The sequence below is a fragment of the Saccopteryx leptura genome, chromosome 6, assembly GCF_036850995.1.
Source record: "Saccopteryx leptura isolate mSacLep1 chromosome 6, mSacLep1_pri_phased_curated, whole genome shotgun sequence".
NCBI lineage: Eukaryota > Metazoa > Chordata > Mammalia > Chiroptera > Emballonuridae > Saccopteryx > Saccopteryx leptura.
Window position 1 is genome coordinate 12,588,002 of NC_089508.1, and position 26,171 is coordinate 12,614,172.

The 26,171-nt window shown below is 43.6% G+C and overlaps 1 protein-coding gene across 1 annotated transcript in view; it reads left to right on the forward strand.

The window, feature by feature from the left end:
* The window catches only part of CATSPERB (cation channel sperm associated auxiliary subunit beta), a 116,944-nt gene extending 108,247 nt beyond the window's left edge, over positions 1–8,697 (forward strand). The window contains exons 29-31 of the mRNA XM_066343599.1: positions 1,057–1,824; positions 7,665–7,893; positions 8,453–8,697. Coding sequence (XP_066199696.1) covers positions 1,057–1,824; positions 7,665–7,893; positions 8,453–8,697 — 1,242 coding nt within the window. The remainder of the gene's footprint in view (positions 1–1,056; positions 1,825–7,664; positions 7,894–8,452) is intronic.
* The last annotated feature ends 17,474 nt before the right edge of the window (positions 8,698–26,171 follow it).

Consider the following 26,171-nt stretch of genomic DNA (forward strand, 5'->3'; position numbering starts at 1 on the left):
TAACCTGCCACTCTGATGTTCAGCAAAGAAATGTCCTTGGGCTGTGAACTGAACCAGCAGTCTACCTGAGAAACCCCCAATATCAGTTCTGTGCCAGCTTCTCAGCGTCTCGGCTTTGGCCATGGGCAACAAATGCTTCATTCAAGAGAGCCACAAAATAGTTCTAAGGCTCCTTAGACCAATAATTTTGAAGTTTGAGTTTCTCAGCACCATCAGAAGCGGCCATCAAACCAGAAACACCAACATTCCCCGTGCAGTAGTCAACTAGTATCCACCCCCGTCCTCCCGGCCCACCCCCATCTCGGGTCACACTCAGTGGGCCGTGACCCCCTCTGCCGCAGCCTGGAGCTGCCTGGGCCAGACATCCACCCACACTGTCACTGTGCGCCTGCGCCCCGCCCAACCACGACTTCCATCTCGGGGTCCCCGACTCAAGTTAAAACCCTCAGCAAGAACTGGCTGAGGGTCTAAATCAGATGGTTATCCATAGACCGATCAGCTCGGCAGGAGACAGGGTCACACGACTCAGACCTCGCTCTTCTGTTCAATGGGAGCATTCCCAAAGGAGAAGAAAAAGCCCTTTTCAGCTTGTCAAGGGCTGCGGACGGTGCGAACAGGAGGTTGGATGTAGGCTGCAGCGAGCAGAGAGGACAGCTGAGACGGTGTCAGGGGCTGGGAGCCCTGGAAGCACTGGGCCAACCGCAGTGCCCACAGATGGAGAGGGAGAGCTGGGGTTGGTGGACAAGGCCCGTAGGGGTGCAGTATCCCTCCTTCCACCTCCAATGTAGTGCGCTGTCCCCAGTGGCCCCATCCACGCACCAGGCCTTTCCCCGTGTGGTTCCAGGTGGGCGGCTATGTGGCCCAGGAGCAGCTGAGGAAGGGGTGCTGCCAGTCACCTCAGCTCAGCACCATGGTTTGCCCACCTCCCCTTGGTTGTCCCCCTCCCCCACTGGTGTGAGGAACAAATACTGAACATGTTGTTGTGAGTTCTGAGCCGGGCTGGTAGTAGACATCAGGCAGTGTCATTAGAACCTCTGCCTGCCATGAAGTCTGCAGCCAGTCCCACAGCCCACGGCTTGCTTGAAAGGGATTCCAAATCACCCTCCTCCCCTGCCCAGCCCGCTCCTCCCCTTCCCCGCCCCCTCCTCGCCCGCCAGCCTGCTCCTCCCCTTCCCCGCCCCCTCCTCGCCCGCCAGCCCGCTCCTCCCCTCCCCGCCCACTCCTCGCCCGCCAGACCGCTCCTCCCCTTCCCCGCCCCCTCCTCGCCGGCCAGCCTGCTCCTCCCCTTCCCCGCCCCCTCCTCGCCTGCCAGCCTGCTCCGCCCCCTCCCGGCCGCTCCTCTTCTGCAGCCCGTTCCTCCATTCCTCCCACTCCCTGGCCCACTCCTCCTCCTGCCCAGCCCGCTCCTCTCCTCCCCGGCCCCCTCCTCGCCTGCCAGACCGCTCCTCCCCTCCTCAGCCCCCTCCTCGCCCCCAGCCCGCTCCTCGCCCGCCAGCCCGCTCCTCCCCTCCCTGGCCCACTCCTCACTCTCGGCCCAATCCTCCCTCACTTCTCCCCCTCCTCCCCCTCCAGCCCATTCCTTCCCCACCAGCCCGCTCCTCCCCCGCCCACTCCTCCTCTTCCAGTCCGCTCCTCCCCCGCCAGCCTGCTCCTCCCCCGCAGCACGCTCCTCCCCGCTCCTCCCCTCCAGCTTGCTCTTCCCCTCCAGCCTGCTCCTCCCCTGCCAGCCTGCTCCTAGCCCTCAGCCTGCTCCTCCCCTCCCACCCCGCTCCTCTCCTCCCAGCCTTTTTGTTTTCTCTGCTGTCCCCTTCCCCCATCATAAATGTAAACAACCTTGTGAAGAGTCCTCATCTATACCTTTCTTTCAGTTCATGTATAGTCCTCCATGCCAACCCACTATAAATTAGCTGAATGGCCATGGAAAGATTGATTCTGGAAGCAAGGAGATGAGTGATTACAGGTTCTATTCTGAATGATCTGGTACTTATTTCATGTGAATAAAAAAAATTATGCTACATCTGTTAGATTGACCCTAAATCTTCAAATGTTCACTTAGGGTAGGAGATTCTAACTTCCACATTTTTAGTAGGACCTATGCCTCTTTCTATGAAGTGGCTGTTCTTCTAGTCATAGAAACGTTCATATTTACCCTCAACCTCAAATCAGTTCAAATCAGTTTTAACGGGTACTTATCAGCTCCATGCAGCTACACCGTCTTGAAATCTGTAGGGAAAACCAGAGAATAGAGACAGCAGCCCTTGCCTGTGAAGAGTTGCTTAGCTAGGCTCTATAGGTAAATTTTGGTTAGTTCCATATTCAAAACCGGGCTATGCTCATGCACAGTTTTTTGTTGTCATACACGTCATTCCAGTTAAAAGATACTGGCATCCTAGAAACACCTTTAAGACTACGAGAAACAAAGACAAATGCCTGGTACTTAGAGACATTTACATTTGGGGCATATTGGCAAGACTTCGGGGTAATCACAGTAACGCTGTAAAGCCCTTCATTGTGATGATGGCTGCTGACCTTACTCTGCGGCAACAGGAACGGCAAACATTTTCCCCTCGTCAATCAAGACCTAGCAAACACACTCATGGATTCAGGAGGGTCAGCGTAGCAGCGAGTGGCCCTCAGGTGACTGCTGTGCTGCATGCTGGCCAGGGTCCATAATGAGGAGGCCTCCTCTCCGACCCTGGAGAAGTTACTCCTTCACTGTGCTGACTGGAGGCTTTTGGACGTGTTGAAGTAAAGGTTTCTTTTTCTGATGGAAAAGAACTTTTCTGGCAGAGGAAAGTTATAACCATAGCCTTTCTGCCTTCTAGACTTGTAATTTGACCTTCCTTGAACATTCTTTCATTCCTAGAATAAACCCTAATTGACCGTGATGTTTTATTTTTCTAATAGACTGTTGAGTCTGGCTAGCTAGTCATTTATTCTGGACTTTTATGACTGTGAATGTAACTGAAATGATCCTGTAATTTTCTTTTCTGGTACTGTCTGTATCTGGTTTTGGCATAAAAGTAGTTCACTCATGAAATGAGTCTGGCCGTTCTCCCTCTTCTCTTTTATGGAAGTGATCACTTAGGCATGGACGTCTGCACCGGCACGAGTTTACACACCCACTGGTAAAAGTACGGACAGCAGGCCACCCTGGGCTTCACTCTCCTCCCCACTTTCCCCAGCCTCTTGGATATACTTATTTTTAATTTTACTGAGTACTCTTTTTCATTCTCATTTTCTACCCCGGTTCCTTCTAAAAACCTGTCTTCTTATTGCTGTTCAGCTTGCTTTCTTTTTAAGTTATCAATTTGACCATTTATCCCCATAAATTGAGTTTCTTTTTTTAAAAAAATATTGATTTTCTTAGAGAGAGTCATCAATTTGTTCCACTTATTTATACATTCTTTATTCTGCATGTGACTGGTCAGTGGGTGGAACCTGGACCGTGGCCATACAGGGAGGATGCTCTGGCACCGTAGCTACCCACCCAGGGCCAAACGACTTTCCTCTTTTTTTTTAATTGAGTTTCTTGATCTGATATTATTCATTTATTTAACAAGTATTTATTAAGGATCAGGCATTGTTCTGGGCACCCACTAATGTGTATAGATCTTTCTAAGGGGTAAGGGGCAGATTTTTCCCTTCTCCAGTAGATCCTTTTTCCTCGGTGATGGAATTGACATTTTGTTTCTTAGTTGAGCCCTGTTTTATATTAGAACAGATAGGTTTCGTCATGGTACTTCTGTTTTTACTTTTATTTTTATTCCATACTGAAGATGCTTCTCATTTTTCCTAATACAGTGATATATACTGCTCACAAAAATGAGGGGATATTTCAAAATGAAAATGAAGCAATTTAAAAAAGCATTTGATTTTCTTAAATTAAGAACATTGGAAAAGCAAATGACAAGTCAAAGAAAGTTGTTTGATTATGCAAATGAGTGCAAAACCAACTTTTATTTCATTGGTGAGAATGCACTGTACAAAAGGCTGAAAGTCATGGAGTATCGGATCATGTGCCCTGATCCCCTAATTTTTGTGAGCAGTGTATTTCAGCTTTGAAATGCTCATTTTCTTTCATTTCAGAGTGGAAATGGGATATACAGTGATACCTCGGTTCTCGAACGCCTTGACTTTCGACCAAATCGGTATTCGACCAGGAAATTCGAGAAAATTTTGTCTTGGAATCCGAACAAATATTTGGAACTCGAACGTCCGAGATTAGCCAAGTTGAGCCGAATGGCGTTCATTCGGCCGAGCGCGCCTTGCCTGCGTCATCAGTGTGAGTCACGCTTTGTCACGCTTTGTGGAGAGAGAGAATCACGTTTTTGTGGAGAGAGTCACGCTTTGTGGTGAGAGTCACGCTTTGTGGTGAGAGTCACGCTTTGTGGTGAGACTCACGCTTTGTGGAGAGACTCACGCTTTGTGCACGCTTTGTACACTGAATTTAACCCTTAGACATGGGTCCAAAGAAAGCCAGAAGTGGTAATGCAGACAAAGGTAAGCGGAAAGCTGTGAGAACAACGATTGAGCTGAAAAAAGAAATCATTGCCAAATATGAACAGGGCACACGTGTTTCAGATCTGTCTGCTGAGTATGGCATGCCAAGATCTACTATCTCAACTTTCCTTAAGAATAAAGCTGTTATCAAGGCTGCCAATGTTGCCAAAGGTGTTACATTGTTAACAAAGCAAAGGCCTCAGATAATGGAGGAAATGGAGAAGCTGCTTCTTATTTTCATTAAAGAAAAAGAGTTAGCAGGTGACAGCATCAATGAAGTCGTTATTTGTGAGAAAGCACCAGTAAATAGGCATATTTTTGGGGCTTGGAACAAATTAATCCAGTTTCCATTATTTCCTATGGGTTTCATTGTTTCGGTTCTCGAACAATTTGGTTCTCGACCGTTCTCCCGGAACGAATTATGTTCGAGAACCGAGGTATCACTGTACATCATGAAGTAACAAAACTTCCAGGTTCTAAGAGTTTGTTTTAATTTGGTAGAGATCATTTTCTCTTTGTTTTCTTTCCTAATTTGAAAGCATTCATATATACTCACTCTCACATATTTTTTATTCATAATAAGTAAATATGTTGTGGTAAGGTATTTGAAGAACTTTCTTGCTCTTTCAATAGGAGATAGAATTTGTATATTGCTTTCTTTCTCCCCCTCTTTGAATCCTAGGAATAGCATGCCCCTTAGTCAATGGAGGGAGGGGAGAGACATTGGAGGAATCTGTGAAATGTATGTTTTGTGAATCCCCACCTGTATGTAGTTGTAAGCTTGTGTCATGATGTTATGCCTCCCCCACCTGTATGTGGTCAAAGAGTATATAAGCAGCCTCTGAGAGGTAATCAGGGCTGCATGGTTTGGGTAGGAGGATTGCCCCGTGTATGCCGCCGGCTTTTCATAATAAAGCTCCTCAAAATTCATATTGGACTTGGTGTCTCTACATGAACCCACAGAAATGAGGTACAGTACTTTATAACATTTGGGGGCTCATCCCAGGATGCGGTATTCTGTGTTACCATGAGTAGAGACACTCAGATCGGCTGGCCTCTCCGGGGGACTGCCTGACCCCCCTGGCTTACTAGGAGGGGCACCCCCTGAAACATTTCAGGGCTCCGGTTCTCCAGTGGGTTCAGTCTCTCGGCAGACACCATTTCTGGTCCCTAAATTTAACAATTTGGCAAAGAAATCAAGGAGTGTGAAATTTTGGACCTTGGAGATTGTAGGCAGGGTTGATTTTTTTTACTTTGCTGATTTGGGACTCCGAGGGTTTATGTTTTGGGACTAGTCAGCTTGGACCAGTGTGTAGAGGACTGGACACAGGTCACACTCTCACACTGGGCCCCTCGAAGACTGAGACGTCGGTGGGGGGGGGGGTAGGACTTGCCTTGGACTTCTCTGGGGGACGTCTGGTTGCACTATGGGGAAAAAGGAGGGGAGACTTCGTCTTGCCCAGGATTTCCAGAGGCATCTAGATGCGCTCTTAGAGGAAGGCATAGTGGAGACTTCGTTCGTTCATGGTCTCGGGAGGCATTAGAGGAAACTGAGTTAACCAGGTTAATTGATCTTGCCACGGACTCCCAGACACATCTTCTTTGTGTTCATCAGGTGTTTGTGGAGATCAGTCTTTGTTAATTAGTGCGTGAGTGGAAAGCGGCCTGCAAACACCTGAGAGGCCCCTGAGTGAGTGGTTTGGTGTGTGAATGGGAATCCCTGGTGTCTAAGTCTAAGCTCCGGGAACGTGGCTAGCAGAACACCTGAGAAACCCCTGAAAGTGGAGCCCTTTCCCTTGTCTATTGAACTGTGTATTGTTTTTTTGTGACTTGTGTATGTGAAGTCTTTGTTTAATGTGTAACTGTGTAGGGCCTGAATTTTTATGCATGCAAAATTGGAAATTCCCAAATTAAAATTAAATTGGAAATTTCTGGGCAAAAGTAAAAGGAAATTTATAATCTGTCAGAGCTCGCAAAATATAAAATCTCTTTTCTTGGATCCAAGACCTCTAGCTTCAGGGCACTCTGTCTGGCTTCCCCTGCCCTCATTCTCTTCTAGTGGCTTCTTCCTCTCTTGTCTCGTATTTGGGTACTAGTGAATTGTCTTTCTTTTATTGGTGTGCTAATTTCTGCATTTTTTGGACAGTTTCAATTTTGTATATTGGTGGCTTGAACTATTAAACATGGGAGGAGGGCCCAGTACACAAAAGATTGCCTTAGGCTGTCTCCTAAAGCACTTTCAAGAAGCTTATGAAGACTACCGTGGGTACGGGATTAAATGGTCAAAAAGAAGGCTTCGCACTCTCTGTGAATCAGAATGGCCCACCTTTGGGGTAGGATGGCCATCGGCCTGGACTTTTAACCTCCGGCTAGTAAGGGCAGTTTGGAACATCGTAACTGAGGGTCCAGGCTATCCTGAGCAGTTTCCATATATTGACCAATGGCTAAATTTAACAGTGAATCTGCCACAGTGGCTAAAAGCTTGCTCCATACAGAATGGGCGCTATGTCTTCCTAGTCGGGCCAGATTTGAGTCTAGAAAAGAGAGGGGATAAAAAGGAAGCCTCAGGACTTCCTGTCCTTACAGAGTCTCCTGAGGAAATCGAGCTGCCACCCTCTTATAGGCCAAAAGCTAAAGCCCCTGATCCTACACAGCAGCTACAGGAGGAGGCTATAGCTTCCACTGTTACATCCCCACCTCACACTCGGAGTGGATCTGAGTATGGGCAGAGAAGGGGTCCTATGTTGCCACTCAGAGAAGCACCCCCTTCGGGAACTGATCCCAACCTTGAGGAATGGCTCTTCCTTGTGTATGTTCTATTCTCCACCAGTGACCTATATAATTGGAAAAGCCAAAATCCCCCATTCTCGGAAAAGCCTCAAGCTCTGATAGAATTCATAGAAACTATCCTACAAACTCATAGACCTACCTGGGAAGACTGCCAGCTACTTTTAAATACTCTCTTCACTTCGGAAAAGAGGGATAGAATCAGACAGGAAGGTAAAAAGGCAGTTCTAGGGCCGGGAGGGGGATCAATAGAGGAAAATAGGGACCACATCAAGGCAGCTTTCCCCTCTACTAGACCTCAATAGAGTCACAACTCCCCGGAGGGGAGAGCCTCGTTGGACACTTTTCACCGGTACTTCTTATCGGGCCTAAAGGCTGCGGCCCGGAAGCCCACCAACCTCTGGAAGGTTTCTGGAATTTCCCAGGACCCACAGGAATCCCCTGCTGCATTTCTTGATTACCTTTGCGAAGCATGCCGGGTGTATACACCCATAGACCTGGATGCTATCGAAAACAGCGTGGCTATTAATTTGGCTTTCGTGTCACAGTCAGCCCCAGATATTAAAAAGAAACTTCAAAACCTAGAAGGGTTTGAAGGCATGAGTAGGTCCCAGTTAATTTCAATAGCTCAGAAAGTTTTCATAAGAGAGACAATTGAGGTAAAACAGGATAAAAGGATAGCTGAAGTAGTTGTAGCAGCACTCCAACAGACACTCCTAAGGAGAGAATACCCTTAAGGGAGCGAGATAAAGGAAGAGATTCAAAGAGGACTAGGACTTGGCTGGAAAGAATCAATGCTCACATTGCAGGGAGGAGGGGCACTGGAAAAATAGATGTCCCCAACTACAAGCAGCTAAGACAAGTTCTAAGGTTCAGAACCTTGAAGACTGATGGGGCCAAGGCTCCTTTTCATTGAACCCGCGGGAGCCTGTGGTAACAGCAGAAATAGGGGGGAAAACTGGACTTTTTAATAGACATCAGAGCAACACATTTGGTTTTAACCAAGCCTCTAGGGCCCATTACTACACATAAAATTCCAATACAAGGGGCCACTGGAAAAACTGCCTACTACCCATGGACCATGCAGTGGACAGTCAATCTAGGACAAGGAACGGTCACCATTTGTTCTTGGTCATACCGGAATGCCCCTATCCCCTGATAGGGCAGGACTTATTACAAAAACTCCAAGCCACAATCTCCTTTAAGGGAGAAAATACCACCTTAACTATAGGAGCCAATAAGAGAACTCCAGACCCTGTGTTACAGCTACTCCTAACCTGCTCCCTCTCTGAAGAATACCTTTTACAGGAATCAGCTGAACCAGAAGAAGCCTGCAGCCCGTCGCTACTCCAACAGCTTCAGGAGAGTTTTCCAGAAGTAGAGGCTGAAACCAACCCTCCAGACTAGCAGCCCACCTGTGGTCATACAGTTGCTATCCACTGCGACTCCAGTAGCGGTAAGACAATACCCAATGAGTCAGGAAGCTAAGGAGGGAATAGCTGTCCACATACGGCGACTCCAGGGAGTAGGAATCTTGGTGCTCTGCCAATCCCCATGGAATACTCCCTTATTACCGGTCCTAAAGTCCGAAATAAAAGATCACCGACCAGTCCAGGACCTTTAAGAAGTTAATAAACAGGTAGAGACCATACACCCTACAGTCCCTGACCCGTACACATTGATAGAGACCATACACCCTACAGTCCCTGACCCGTACACATTGATAGAGACCATACACCCTACAGTCCCTGACCCGTACACATTGATAGAGACCATACACCCTACAGTCCCTGACCCGTACACATTGATAGAGACCACATACCCTACAGTCCCTGACCCATACACATTGATAGAGACCACACACCCTACAGTCCCTGACCTGTACACATTGATAGAGACCATACACCCTACAGTCCCTAACCTGTAGACATTGATAGAGACCATACACCCTACAGTCCCTGACCCATACACATTGATAGAGACCACACACCCTATAGTCCCTGACCCGTACACATTGATAGAGACCATACACCCTACAGTCCCTGACCCGTACACATTGATAGAGACCATACACCCTACAGTCCCTAACCTGTAGACATTGATAGAGACCACACACCCTACAGTCCCTGACCCGTACACATTGATAGAGACCATACACCCTACAGTCCCTGACCCGTACACATTGATAGAGACCATACACCCTACAGTCCCTAACCTGTAGACATTGATAGAGACCATACACCCTACAGTCCCTAACCTGTAGACATTGATAGAGACCATACACCCTACAGTCCCTAACCCGTAGACATTGATAGAGACCACACACCCTACAGTCCCTAACCCATACACGTTGATAGAGACCATACACCCTACAGTCCCTAACCTGTAGACATTGATAGAGACCATACACCCTACAGTTCCTAACCCGTACACCTTGCTCAACCTCCTGCATCCTGAGCTTTGGGTCTATACAGTCTTAGACTTGAAAGATTCCTTCTTCAGCATCCCACTAGCACCTAAAAGCCAGCCTGTTTTTGCCTTTGAGTGGATAACCCAACAAGGGAATTCTCTGGCCAACTAACATGGACAAGACTGCCTCAAGGCTTCAAAAACTCTCCTACTATCTTTGATGAAGACCTGAGTGCTGACCTGGTAGCCTTCCGGCAGGAACATCAAGACTGTACCCTACTCCAGTATGTAGATGACATATTACTGCCAGCATCTATGGAGGAGTGCTGTCTCAAGGCCACTCGAGACCTCCTAGCCTCACTACAAGTATTAGAGTACCGAGTGTCAGCTAAAAAGGTTCAACTCTGCACTCCAGAGGTTACTTATATAGGCTACAGGGTCAAAGAAGGACAAAGAACTCTGTCCTATGAACGCATCGAGGCCATACTCCGGGTTTCCACTGTAGCAACTAAACAGCAAGTAAGAATTCCTTGGGGCTGTAGGATATTCCACTGATTTTCAACCTTTTTTGAGCCACGGCACATTTTTTACATTTACAAAATCCTGGGGCACACCACCTACCAAAATGACACAAAGTGACACTCTAACACAGTACATATTATACATATAGTTAATAATATAGTTTCTAAATGTATTTATACTCACACCTGACCATGTCTCACGGCACACTAGTTGAAAAACACTGTGTGTAGACTATGGGTTCTAGGTTTTGCCGAACTAGCAAAGCCTCTCTATGCCTGCACGGGTGAGTCACAACCTCTACATTGGACTGAGACAGAGCAAAAAGCCTTTGAAAACCTTAAGAGGGCTTTAGCATTGGCCCCGCTCTTGCCCTACCTGACGTCTCAAAGCCCTTCCAGTTCTTCATTCTTGAGGCTTGGGGAATCGCAAAAGGGGTTCTGACGCAGCCTTTGGGACCATGGAAACGACCGGTTGCTTATCTGTCCAAAGGACTGGACCCCGTAGCAGCAGGATGGCCTGCCTGCCTGAGGGCCGTAGCAGCAACCGCAATCCTAGTTAAAGAAGCTGACAGGCTCACATTAGGTCAAGAGTTGACTCTAACAGCACCACACGCAGTAGAAGTGCTCCTAAGGGGAATCCAGAGAGATACATGTCTAACACCTGAGTAACCCAGCTCCAAGCTTTACTCCTAGATCAGCCCAGGATAAGGTTTCAGAAAACAACTGCCATCAACCCCACAAGCCTACTCCCGGATGACGACCTGAAAACCCCACTACATGACTGCGAGGAGGTCATCAACATCATACAGACTGCACGACCCGACTTAAAGGACTCTGAACTGCCTGATGCCGATGAGGTACTGTACACAGATGGGAGCAGCTACATACAGGATGGCATTAGGTACGCGGGGGCTGCAGTAGTGACCCTGGATCGGGTTATCTGGTCACAGTCGCAGTCGCTGAGCCAGGGAACGTCAGCACAAAGGGCAGAACTAATAGCCCTTATCCGGGCCCTCAGATGGGGAGAAGGAAAAGCAATTTCCATTTATATGGACAGTAGGTATGCCTTTGCTACGGCACACGTACATAGTGCCATTTATAAAGAAAGAGGGTTACTAACCTTGGCTGGGAAGGATATCAAAAATAAAGAAGCCTGACCAGGTGGTGGCGCAGTGGATAGAGCGTCGAACTGGGATGCAGAGGACCCAGGTTCGAGACCCCGAGGTCGCCAGCTTGAGCATGGGCTCATCTGGTTTGAGCAAAAAGCCCACCAGCTTGAACCCAAGGTCGCTGGTTCCAGCCAGGGGTTACTCGGTCTGCTGAAGGCCCACGGTCAAGGCACATATGAGAAAGCAATCAATGAACAACTAAGGTGTTGCAACGCGCAATGAAAAACTAATGATTGATGCTTCTCATCTCCCTCCATTCCTGTCTGTCCCTGTCTATCCCTCTCTCTGACTCTGTAAAAAAATAAAAAAAATAAAAAATAAAGAAAGAAGAAATCTTAGCCTTACTAGAAGCTATCAAACTCCCCTCAGCCGTAGCGCTCATTCACTGCAAAGGACACCAAACAGGAGACTCCAAGGTAGCCCGAGGGAACCGAGCAGCGACCTAGAGGCCCGGACAGTAGCCACAAAACCAGTGGGGCCTCTCCAAGTTTTAGTGACTTTGATTCTGCCTGAGTTGCCTAACACCCCTCACTGCTCTCAGGAGGAAACTACTTTAGCTAAAGAGAAAACAGCTACCCAAAGTGCCGATAGTTGGTGGAGCCTACCAGATGAAAGAATCTTGACCCCAGAGACATTAGGGCGGACAATAGCCCTCCAAATACACCAAGCATCCCACCTCGGAATGTCCAAAATGACTGAATTGCTTCAATCCAGGTATTTCGTACCACACCGGACAAGATACTACATAGCATTATAGGACGTTGCCAGGTCTGCGCACGTGAATGCGAAACAAAGTAGGAAAACACCATTAGGAGTTAGAGCAAAGGGAACTATGCCAGGGGAACATTGGGAAATTGATTTTACTGAAATAAAGCCACCCCACGCAGGGTACAGGTATCTCCTAGTCTGTGTAGACACTTTCTCCAGGTGGGTAGAAGCCTTCCCCACTAGGTCAGAGACTGCTACCACAGTACTTAGGAAATTACTCCATGAAATAATTCCACGATACAGCCTCCCCAAACCATGGGTTCTGATAATGGTCCAGCATTTACTGCTAAAATATCCCAGGACTTAGCTAAAACTTTAAATATTAAGTGGAAATGACACTGTGCATACAGGCCCCAAAGTTCAGGGCAGGTAGAGCGTATGAATTGAACCTTAAAAGAAACTCTAACCAAATTTGTTCTTGAAATCGGTGAAAAGTGGCCCACCTTACTACCCTTAGCCCTCCTTAGGGCAAGGTGCACCCCTTATAAAAAAAAAGGATTTACGCCTTTTGAAATAATGTTTGGAAGACCCTCTCCATTACTGCCAAAACTCAGAGAAGAAATAAAAGCTGAATTAAGTAATCACTCCTTCCTTAAGTACTTGCAGGGTTTACAGGTTACACAGCAGGCTGTTCACAAGATTATTCGAGAGGGACTTCCAGCAATGCCAGGAGATCTGGTACATCTCTTCCAGCCTGGGGACTTAGTCTGGGTAAAGAAGTACATCACCCAAGGACTGACTCCCACGTGGACGGGCCCACACACCGTGATCCTGACCACTCCCAGTGCTGCCAAGGTAGAAGGCATGCCCGCCTGGGTCCATCATAGCCGGTTGAAGCCTGCAGTCCCAGCAGAGACACCCTTGTGGACAGTGGAGACTGATTCCACCAATCCTTGTAAATTAACCATAAGAAGGACAGCATGCCCTGCTCCAGCCGAAAACCAAAAGCTGGTTGGTATACGTACGATTAATGCCAAAAGGAACTCAATAAGGACTCCCTTTTAATCAGACGTCAGGGTAAAAGGAAAGCCAGGGTGGCTGTCACTAAGGGTTAAGGTTGTTTCTTTAAGAAGTTCAGATTAAAAAAAGAAATTGTATAATTTTAGTAACTAAAAATATAAGATATAGAAATACTTTTTTTGAAAGAGAAAGGAAAAAGTAAATTATTATGAAAGCCAGTTAGTTTTTGTAAACTACAGAGTGTTTATAGAAGTTATAAAATTAATCAATGGCATTTGTTGAATTGTATTGTCAAATATCTATTACAGCCTCATGCTCTTTAGTAAAATAAGTCAAGGATTTGACTTATAAGATGGGGGGGGATGTAGTAAGGTATTTGAAGAACTTCCTTGCTCTTTCAATAGAGATAGAATTTGTATATTGCTTTCTTTCTCCCCCTCTTTGAATCCTAGGAATAGCATGCCCCTAGGCAATGGAGGGAGGGGAGAGACATTGGAGGAATCTGTGAAATGTATGTTTTGTGAATCCCCACCTGTATGTAGTTGTAAGCTTGTGTTCTGATGTTATGCCTCCCCCACCTGTATGTGGTCGAAGAGGATATAAGCAGCCTCTGAGAGGTAATCAGGGCTGCATGGTTTGGGTAGGAGGATTGCCCCGTGTATGCCGCCGGCTTTTCATAATAAAGCTCCTCAAAATTCATATTGGACTTGGTGTCTCTACATGAATCCTCAGAAGTGAGGTACAGTACTTTATAAGAATGTAATATTTGTCTGTTTAGCATGTTCCGTGTTCCAGCCACACACTAAGTGTTGGGGCTGTGAAGAGGCAGAGAGCATGTTCTTTTTCCTTATAGGATCTGGGAGCTTCTAGTTAGGAAAAACACATAAGTTTAACCAAAAATGTTCAGGTAGGGCGCCATCACAAAGAAGTGATTGTCAACATGAATCAATGGAAAGGCAAAAAGGATTTAAAATAAGTAAAATTAGCAAAGAGTTTGGGAAGGGGAAAGGGCTCGACCTAGCTATAATTACCAAGGAATGGTGTGCATCTGAGGTGGGTCTTGAATATGAAGAAGGAACCGTATTGATACACGGGAAGAGTAAGTTGTTATTGTCATTGGTTTTGCTTTGTCCCTATGGTGTTTTTTTCAGATGATGTTTACATTCTGAATAATATTGGGGCCTTGCTAACTTCCCTAGAAAGAGAGACTTGTAGATTGATGAGTCCTTCTATTCATGATGATGCTGACAATCACCTCTTGGTCACTTTTTATCAAAGTACGTCCCTGCCCCACCTACTTTATACAAACCAAAAAGTAAGAGCTTGAAATTTGATTTATTTACTTTTTAATATTTTCTTTAAATTTTTTTTTTAATTTTTATTTTTATTTTATTTTTTTACAGCGACAGAGAGAGAGTCAGAGAGAGGGATAGACAGACAGGAACGGAGAGAGATGAGAAGCATCAATCATCAGTTTTTCGTTGGGACTCCTTAGTTGTTCATTGATTGCTTTCTCACATGTGCCTTGACCGCGGGCCTTCAGCAGACCGAGTAACCCCTTGTTCGAGTCAGTGACCTTGGGTCCAAGCTGGTGAACTTTTTTTTTTTTTTTTTTTTGGCACAAGCCAGATGAGCCCGCGCTCAGGCTGGCGACCTTGGGGTCTCGAACCTGGGTCCTTCTGCATCCCAGTCCGACGCTCTATTCACCGCGCCACCGCCTGGTCAGGCTTAATATTTTCTTTAAATAGGTGCCATTAATATTGTAAAAACTTTTTCCATGATGTATTTTTTGTTAAGGAAAACTAATGATGTTACCTGGTTGGTATTTCAAGAGGAAAATAACATCAGTAATAATACAGGCAAAAATGATTTGTATTACTTCTCTTCTAAGTAGGTTATAGTTTAAATATCAATGACATATATATTGAGATTTTATGTTTGAGTAAACTATTTTGAACCAAATTTAGAAGTTGACAAAAAAGGTTAATAATCGCTTTTAATCACTTTGCGATATTAAACTTAAAAAAATTTCAGACTAAATACTTTCATGAGAGTATATCTACTAAAAAAGTATCATACAACCTAACTTCCTAATACTATTGATATTTCAATTTGTTCTTCTCAAAAGTTTTAAACTCATTATCTCTGTATGGACCAAGAAAGAGATTGATTTCAAGCAAAAAATTTTATTAAGAAGAGTAAAATTAAATAATCTTTCAAATGATGAAGGAAATGATGGTTTTAGCTCATTTAGTTATGAAGGAGCAATGGGGAACAGCACATTTTGGCTGTAAGGTATTTAACTTGTCAGAATTTTACTCAGAATTAAAGGCAGTGGGTTGATGGAAAGTGATGGAATCTGTCACTAGAGGAAATAATCATTTCTAGTTATTGAAGTTCTGAGACAGGGTGTCAACATTAAATCTAATGAGAATTGGCAAAGATTGATAACACAATAATATCTAGTGTTAATGAGAACAGCTGTTTGAGTGTGGGCTGGTAGTCTGACGGGAAGATAATTTGGAAATATATTTTATGAGCTTTGAGAAAATAGACTACAAAATCACCAGCCATTGTAAGCTACATAAGAGAATAACAGCTCTTTCCAATTTTTTAAGCTCTGTAAATTTCTACAGTAAACTTGTACTAATTTTAGGAAAAACAAATTTGTTTAACAATATTATAAGAAGAAATATTTTTTATATTTTTTGTTTTCTCTAGGAAGCCAGGCTTTATCTGGAGACATTGATGCTGAAAAAAATGTGGTACAGTGATACCTGGTTAAAGAGTTTCCTTAATACTGGACTTGGGGACAAGCAGAAAGCTCTGGTCCTTTGTCACATTGCCTAAAAGAGTACCAATTGCAAAGATCTTTCCACCAAAGACTTCATTCTTATGTGACTTTAGACATCAAAATGGCATTATTTTGCCATTCCATTATTTTGGTTATTTCCAGCAAATGTCAGTATTGGATTCAAAAGACTCTTCCACAGAATGAAGTGGTCTTAAGTATGTTGATCTGGGACCATTTCAGGATCTTACCTTTAAAACCACCCCTGCTGGTAAAGGTGAGCTTGATACCTATATGCTACCTATCATACCTAATCCAAACTTTATTCAAACATTATATTCACTATGATATTTATGAGATGCACAATGAAATTTGGTTGACTTTTTTATTCTAGCAGTTACAGTTTCTTCTGAGAGGACATTTTTCTTATTCTCTTGAATTTTCAAAATTATTTCACATGAAAGTGCTAAGTATTTTTATATATAGGTGACTTAAAATTCTTTAAATTTGATGTATTGATTGATTTTAGAGAGACAGAGAGAGAGAAGCATTCATTTGTTCCATTTAGTTATGTATTGATTGGTTGCCTCCCATAGTGCCCTGACCAGGGATCAAACCCTCAACCTTGGGGTTTCAGGACAACACTCGAACTGACTGAGCTAACAAGTCAGGGCACGTAAGTGACTTCAAAAACAGCTTTATCGAAATATAATTTATATGCCATAAATTTGACCTGTTTCAAGTATATCATTCAATCATTTTCAGCATCGAGTTAGGCAGCCATCACCACGACCTGAGTCTAAAATACATCATCGCCTCAAGAAGAGACTTGTGGCCCTGGCCGGTTGGCTCAGCGGTAGAGCATCGGCCTGGCGTGCGGGGGCCCCGGGTTCGATTCCCGGCCAGGGCACATAGGAGAAGTGCCCATTTGCTTCTCCACCCCCCCCCTCCTTCCTCTCTGTCTCTCTCTTCCCCTCCTGCAGCCAAGGCTCCATTGGAGCAAAGATGGCCCGGGCGCTGGGGATGGCTCCTTGGCCTCTGCCCCAGGCGCTAGAGTGGCTCTGGTCCCGGCAGAGCAACGCCCCGGAGGGGCAGAGCATCGCCCCTGGTGGGCGTGCCGGATGGATCCCGGTCGGGTGCATGTGGGAGTCTGTCTGACTGTCTCTCCCCGTTTCCAGCTTCAGAAAAATACAAAAAAAAAAAAAAAAAAAAAAGGAAGAGACTTGTACCCATTAGCAGCCATGCCCGTTGTGTGCTTCAAGCCCGAGGCAATCACTCATCTACTTTCTGTCTGTAGAGTTGTTTTCTCTGGACATTTCATATACACTGCATCACACAGGGTGTGACCTTTTGAGATGTGTTTCTTTCACTTAGCAAAATGTTTTCAAGTTCATCCACGTTGTATCATGAATCAGTACTTCATTTCTTTTTATTGTCGAAGCATATTCTGTTGTTTATAGATATAGCACATTGTATTGATCCATTCACCAGTTGAGGGATATTTGAGTTGTTTTGACCTTTAAGATATTATGAACAATGATGCTATAAACATTTACATCCAAGTCTGTGTGTGGATATAGGCTTTCATTCCTCTTGAGTAGATATTTTGTGAAATTGCTGAGTCATATAGTAACTCTAGATTTAACATTTTGAGGACCTGCCAAATTTTTCAGAGTGGTTGCACTGTTTTTACATTCTCACTGGCAATGCAAAGGGTTCCAGTTTCCACTCACCCGTGGCAATACTTTCTATTGTCTGTCTTTTTTTTTATAGACATCCTAGTGGTATCTCAGTGTAACTTTTATTTGCATTTGCCTAATGACTATGATGTTGAGTCTTTTCATGTGCTTTTCAGCCACTTTTATAAACTTTTTTGGTAAGCTATTTGTTAAAAAGCCTATTCTTTCACAATTTCTTTTTTAAATGAGAGGAGGGGAGACAGAGAGACAGACTCCTGCATGTGCTCTGACCAGGATCCACTCAGCAACCACATCGGGGACTGTTTGCTTGAATCAACTGAGCTATCCTTAGTGCCTGAGGCCAAGGCTTGGACCAATCGAGCCACTAGCTGTGGGAGGGGAAGAGAGAGAGAAGAGGGAAAGGGAGGGAAACAGAAGCAAATGGTAGCTTCTCATGTGTGCCCTGACTAGGGATCAAACCCCCGATGTCCATATGCCAGGCTGATGCTCTATCCACTGAACCAACTGGCCAGGGCCACACAGTTTATTTTTAATAGTAAAATTTATTATATATGTCTTCATTATAAAAAAAAGTAAACTTCTGCATAACTTGAAAAATATAGAAAGAAATAAAAAAAATTCTTATTATTACTTAATGACAACTACTTTTAACTATTAAAATATGCAATATGTGCATATATAAGGTCTACCGGAAAGTTCTGTCTGTTTTTGGAATAAAACAAAATACAAATTTTTTTTACCATCAATAAACTTTATTAAATAATATATTTCCACACCAATCCTATCTTCCGAATATGGTCCGAAATGGTTTGCTGAGCTGATTAAGCTTTTCTGCGATCTCCAATGTTGTCAGAAAAGGATCTTGCTCCAACATGGTCTTAACACCATCGTCATCGATCAAAGATGGTCGCCCAGAACGTGGCTTATCAGAAAGGTCAAAATCACCTGTTTCGAATTTTTCAAACCATCTTCTGCATGTCCTATCAGAAACTGTACCTTCATCAAACACTTTCAATAAATTTCTACATGCTTCTGCAGCATTTCTTCCTTGTTGAAATTCGTATACAATACAGTGGCGTAAATAAACTTTATCAGTAGCCATGGTACACTATTGCTTCACATATAAGACTAACGTGAATCAACTTTGTTTTAGTTAATTTGCTACGTCAGTATGTATACATTAAGTGATAAAAATAGAGAGGCACACATGCGCCAAATAAACGTGCTTATGTGTCGAAACTTGTTGTAATAGAAATGGATAGAACTTTCTGGTAGACCTTATATATATTTAATGTGCATGGTATTATGCTATAAATTTTGTCATTCAATATTTTGCTTTGTGTTCATTTAATTGTTGCTTCTAACTAGTGCATAGTAATCATGTTATAAATATACATTTACAACATTTTTCCACTTCCCTAATGATACAACCTAGATGGCCGCTACTTTCCCTGACCACAAATGTCGCCATCACAACAGGCATCCCAGAGCATGTTACCTGAAGGGCATGGATGGAAATTTCCCTGATATTTACCTAGAAGTGAAGATGCTGGGTCAAAGAGAATTCACATTCTTAATTTCATTAAGTACCTCCAAATGATTGTTTCTAAAATGTCCTTTCCAACTTAGACTTTTATCAAAACTGCAAGAGTTCCCACGTACCCCATCTTATCCAACACTTGGTAGCATATATCTTTTTATTTTTGTCTTCTGGTGGGTTTAACATGATGTCTATTGTTTCAAAATGTCTCCCACCTGATTATAGTAAGTTTGAGCCTTCTTCACATACTTAACTATTCAGGCTTCCCTCTCTGTGTATTGTCTACTGACAAATTTTTTGTTGAATATAATTTCTTTCCTTACTAATTTGTTTGAGCCCCTTGAGTACTGAGTGGTTTTCATCATGGTGATCGTAATTGACAATAGGAAGTATATTTTACATCACAACTAACACATACACTTTATAGATTTATTATGCATAAAGCCTATACATGAATATATTATTAATCATAGTATATGTTGAGTATATCAATAATACATAATTATGTACTAAATATGTGCTTCATTATATGTTAATATGTATTAATATACTATATATACATATATGAATATATTTCTAACCAATATACGGTAGATATATATGTCTATTTTTAAATTTATATTTTTATTTATATAATATAAATAAGAGGTTGATGAATATATTCTTCTAATACTTGCTATGCACTATTCTATTCTACTTTATTTTTTAAAATGTTGGTTGCGATCCAAAGTTGAATTTATCACCCAACAGTGGTCCACAAATCATAGTCTAAAATCAGTTGTCCTTGATGTAACCCCTGATCAGTTAAGAGGTTTGCAAACATCTCCCAGTCTGTCCCATCTCTGTTCATTTTGCCAATGAGCACATTGTTTATCAAAAATCTCTAATATTCTTGTACTGAGATCTTGATCCATCATCTGAATCTTAGGAAATTCTCTCCATTTCTACTTCATGTACATACTCTCGTACATTTTCTTCATTCAATTTAAAACTTTACCTTTTGTATTTAGGTAAATTCAGTCTGAGGCCAACCTTCTTAATTTAATATAAGGTGGGGATTCAACTTTATTTTCTTTACTTTTCTCCATAGAGTGAGCAAATTTTCCCAATACTATCAATTAGCATTTTTATATCCTTTTATGGTATCTTATATCAGATTCCCACATGGATTTAGTTCTGTTTGTTAGTCCATTTGTTGGTTTTGTGCCAGCATTCTGTTTTGGTAACTTTTTTATGTGATGTATCTCAAAGATAAAGATCAGAGATTGATGTTTTTCTGGGCAGTCGAGGGAGCATCTAAGATCCTAAGTCATGGTGTCTTAGAGGGGTGGTTTTGCCTTAGGCTTTTATAGGGAGGAGTAAACAAGTTACCGAGGGGTGACTTGTAGTAGAGGCTGTTTTTCAATCAGAACTCTCCATCAGTTATGTGAACAGGAAATGTTTTTCTCTGTGGTTAGCTAATGTCAGAGGACAAGCATTTTTAATCTTAGTAAATTGATCATGAGACAAAGATTGGGAAGTTGGAGGGGCAGTGTTGGGCCTTGTCATTAGGTTCAAGGAACCGGGAGAAAAGTCTGTATTTGGCCTTGTCAGCGCCCTTCTTGTTCAAGACAAACATCATCTGTCTTAGAGAAAACTCAGGGATTGGAGTCATTTCTGTGGGACCCTGGTCGGGACACAGTGACATTGCCCAGAGAGTCAGCAGTTTCTGGTTGGTGTTCTCCTTGGAGCACTAGCTGAGCCATCTGCTCAGCTCTGATGGTGGTCTGAAGCTGAGAAAGGGTTCTGGGGACGAGGCGTTTCATTCGGAGGATAGTTATAAGACACAGCAGAAAAAATGATTATTGGAGGATGTATACAGAGTAAGAAAAGCAAGACTCCAGACCAGCAGGATTCAGTCTAGTGGGTTCCAGGCAATTGGTGTGGAGAGGCGCTTCGATGGTGGGGTCAGTGCTGTGGTGGCAATACAGTGAATTTCTAGGATAGCGTCTCATAGGTCCTTGCTCATGCAGAGTCAGAGAGGTTTAGGGGAACAAATATGCAAATATTGGGAGCCCTGAATGTTTGTAAGTAAATTAAGAGTAGAGAAGAACATGGTAACAAGAGCAAACACAAAAAGGTAAAGGGAAGGCATGCCTTAAGGAAGTACTGAAACTAATGAATAATAGAAAGTAAAATAATTATGAGAGCCTGACCCGGCGGTGGTGCAGTGGATAGAGCGTCAGACTGGGATGCAGAAGACCCAGGTTCGAGACCCTAAGGTCGCCAGCTTGAGTGTGGGCTTATCTGGTTTGAGCAAAGCTCACCAGTTTGGACCCAAAGTCACTGGCTCGAGCAAGGGGTTACTTGGTCTGCTGAAGGCCCGCGGTCAAGGCACATATGAGAAAGCAATCAATGAACAACTAAGGTGTCACAACGAAAAACTGATGATTGATGCTTCTCATCTCTCTCTGTTCCTGTCTGTCTGTCCCTATTTATCCCTCTCTCTGACTCTGTCTCTGTTAAAAAAAAAAAATTAATTGTGAGGAGGCTCCAAAGGAGAAATGTGGAGGGGACTAGACAGGAGAATCCTGGGGAGTTAACGTTCCAGCATCATGGGTAGAAGCTGACTCCCATGGGATGTTATCCACTTGTTCCATTCGAATATGTGAGAAAGTGGTCTGTCTTATATCCTGATCTGCTTCTGGGAGCTCTTAAAAGAGCTTCAGTTTAAGTCTCTTGTTGGGATAAACTTTCCCAAATTCAAAATAACCCTTGTTTTTCTATAGTTGTGAAACAGGAACACAAGGTTGATTCCTGATAGTTTTGCAAAAGCATGAATGGTTAGGAAGACAGCATAAGGTTCCTCCCAGCTGGGGTCAAGATTGGTCTTTGGGCCTGACCAGGAGGTGGTGCAGTGGATAGAGCGTCGGACTGTGATGCGGAGGACCCAGGTTCGAAACCCTGAGGTTGCCAGCTTGAGTGTGGGCTCATCTGGTTTGAGCAAGGCTCACCAGCTTGAGCCCAAAGTCACTGGCTTGAGCAAGAGGTCACTCACTCTGCTGTAGCAATCCCGGTTAAGGCACATATGAGAAAGCAATCAGTGAACAACTAAGGTGCCATAACGAAGAATTGATGCTTCTCATCTCTTTCCCTTCCTGTCTGTCTGTCCCTATCTGTCCCCTCTCTCTGTCTCTGTCACACACACACACAAAAAGAAAAGATTGGTCTCTGGGGTGGTATCTTTTCCAGAAGACTAGGTCTTCAGCCTGAAGATAAGGGAGGGGTCTGGGGGAGAGGCATATTTGAGCTATTGGTGATAAATATGAATGTATTGACATTCATACTTAAGACCTTGGCAGGTCTTAAGAATATAGATTAGACCAGGTAGGGATTGCCCGTACTCCAGCATGAGTAAGGCATCCTCATTGGCTTGGCAACAACTGTTTTATAAGCAGATAATCAATGTTGAGAGGAGAGTGAAGATGGAAGGACCATCAGGCAAGTGGCAAGACTTTGGGCCAAGTCAGGCTGAGTTCCCCAGAGTTTGGCCACTTTGAGTGTAGGAGCAGCATTGGCCCATTTTCTTTGTAGAGAATTGAGGATGGTGAGGACAGTGCGGTTTTCGTGAGAGTGGAAGTGCTCCCTGACTATCCTGAATAAACCTTAGCAAGAAAGTGAGTTCTTCCTTCACTAGAGAAGAACAGAGTGATTCCCCAAGTGGGAAAATTCCCTTCCAGCAGCACCTTAGCCGGAGATGTGGCAGTAGCCTATTGCAGAGAGAAGCTTCCAAGCACTCTTTTTAGAATGCAGACTATGGTAAGAACATACTTATACCCATGAGAGTCCAGGAGTTTAATCAAATCCATTGGATAGTAGAGAAAGGGACCTGACGGAGCTGGCTGTCAGTTTTGCTCCACTTTTACGAGGATGATGTTTCTGGCAGATGGGACATATTGAGATTACCCGTTCAATGTGAGTGCCCAAGCGTCCCTGCCAATGTTTGTGTAGGAAACCGTTAAGCTTTTCTCTACCACAATGTGTAACCTTATGGAGGCTGTGCACCAATTTGGCGACTTCTTCCTATAAATTCAAGGGAAGTGCCTGAGACACTGGGTCAAAAATGAGGATGACGTACCAAAAGGCCAATGGCATGTTATGTTCTTGAGTGAGGAAGCCTAAAACCTGCCCTTCCCTTTCATGTTTATAAAGAGGAAAGGGTAATTGTGTAGGGTCTTAGAGAAGTAAGTCGGGGCCTCAGTAAACCCCTGTGGCCTGACAGTCGTGCATATTGTTAACTTGTTGTGAAGGCAGAGAGATACTGTGAGCTGGGGGAGAGGGGTAAAAGCAGACGTAAGTCAGTGACTGTGACGTGGTGGGTGGGCCTCGAGTGGCAGAGGGTTAGGAACTAGAGGACACCAGGGTTTGACTCTTCTGTTTCTTGTTCACAAGCCAGTGCTGGCCAGCATCCCTTGGCAGTAGCTTCTTCATTGGGAGTAGGGGGTATTACAAGGACTGGATGTGGGGACTAAGAGTCCTTTGTCAAGGAGGCCTGAAATTACAGACTGAAAACCTTGGCGGGGGTGGGGGGGGAGCTTCTGCTTTTAGAGGACATTGTGGTAATCCTGGAAGGGTTCATTTCTACTCTGAGAAATCCAGCCTCCTGGTTTTGGCCTGTAAGGGGGGTGAGCAAGTCCAAAGGGAGTCAGGTATCTAAGTTCATGTCATTGGTACTGTCCTAGTCTGTTCAGCCTGCTGTAACACACCATTGTAGATGGGTGGCGCACTTCTCCCAGGTCTAGAGGTTTAAGAAGGCTGTGATCAAGGAGCTGGCAGATTTGGTATCTAGTGAGAGCCTTCTCTCTGGTTCATAGACGGCCATCTTTTAGCTGTGTCCTCACATGGTGGAAGGAATGAGGGAGTTCTCTTGGGGCACGAATTTCATTTATGACCAATAATCACCTCCCAAATGTCCTACCACCTAACAACATCATATCGGGGGTTAATTTTCAACACATGAATTTTGAGGAAACAGAAACATTCAGTCTAAAGCAGTACATAAGGGCCTAAAGAAGTTCTGGTACAAATGAGTTAGATGGTCAATGGGAGTCATTAAAGGGCAAAGGTACTAGGCACAGAGTGGGGGACCTTAAGGGGGAGGCTCTCAGGAAAGGAGGGACTACTGAAATTCCAACTGGAAGTAACTCTCTTCCCTGAAGGTTCACTGGGTAATGAAGCTGAGCAGAAAGCTGATGGGTATTTTCAACATCTTGATTGTGGTGATGTCTTATTGGTATAAACACTTAGTAAGTTATACATTTTATATATGTGCATTTTATTTTCTTTCCATTATACCTCAATAAAGCTGATAAAAATAAAGAAAATGTGAAAAAAAGAAAACCATAACCACACAAACCAGCAAGACTTTTAAAAAAAACATAAGTGACTTCATGTGCCACTCAATGGAAAAAGCAAATTTTAAAAGCTGGAGAAAATGCGTACTTTCCTACCGAATTCTACATTACCAAAATAGACCCTTGGCACTGAGTGGTCTGTGCACTAAAAAAAGAAATAGAATCTGTGGATAAACCAATTATCATACAGGAGAACGGAAAGAGTGTTAAACAACTGCCAGTGAAATAAGACCACAATCAGAGGCGTTGACAGCAGAGATGTACTTAACCTATAAGGAAAAGAGAATTCCAATGTTTTTTGAATATTTGCACAGAAAATTGTAGAAACTGTCGAGTTCTTTTATAAAGCTTATATAATTTTAATAAAAATGAGCAAATTTTGAAAGTGGATGCAAAAATTCCCAATAAAATATTAGTTAATACAGTCCAGTGTATAACAAAAAAAAAATATAGCACATGGTCGAATAGGGTATCCCAGGAATGCATGGATAATGCAATGTCAGGGAATTATTCATTACAATGGCATGAACATGTTAAAAGAGAAAAATTACATGAACACATTTAATTCTTAGAAAGCATCTGATAAAATTTGGCAGTTCTTCCCTAAAAAAATAGGAATTGTTATGGGAAAATCAATGGCAAATTACATCTTTAAATGGTAAATGACTGACGCCACATCAAGGCAAATCAAGAACATAAACATTTGTGGAACAAAGGTGTTCAAGTCCCCCTCCCCTCCATGGCAGCCCTTCTAGAATGGAAGCAACATGCATCCAGGGACATTGCAGTTTTCAGTGTTTGCAACTAATTAAGAACTTTTTTTTTTTTTTTTTTTTTTTTTCATAATTTTTTTTAAATTTTTATTTATTTTTATTTTTTTTTACAGAGACAGAGAGCGTCAGAGAGAGGGATAGACAGGGACACACAGACAAGAACGGAGAAAGATGAGAAGCATCAATCATTAGTTTTTCATTGCGCAATGCAACACCTTAGTTGTTCATTGATTGCTCTCTCATACGTGCCTTGACCGCGGGCCTTCAGCAGACCGAGTAACCCTTGCTGGAGCCAGCGACCTTGGGTTCAAGCTGGTGAGCTTTTGCTCAAACCAGATGAGCCCGCGCTCAAGCTGGCGACCTCAGGGTCTCGAACCCGGGTCCTCTGCATCCCAGTCCGACGCTCTATCCACTGCGCCACCGCCTGGTCAGGCTAATTAAGAACTGTTAAATCTAGTGTGTGGGCCAGATACAGTAGTAGGGCTGCCAGTTTCTGGTCCCTGTTCCAGAATTTTGCCACTGAGTGTAATGTTAACTTTTTACAAACTTCTTTCTTTTTTCATTATCTTACCAGACGACTGTTCATAGTTCTTAGTTCCACAACAATTGCGGTTGTATTGTATATACCATTTATTCAAGTGTTATTTGGAAATCCAAATGTTTTTGAAATAAAAGAAATTATTTGGATGATATGGACAGCTCCACAGTGGAAGTAATAACCTCTGCTAACCTCCACCATCTGGCAAACTACCCTTCTGGTACAACACAGTTCAATATCTATTTTTAAAAGATTATTAATCAATTTAGAAAATAATTACCTCGGTAAGGATTTTGGGCTACTTTGTCTAATTCTTAGT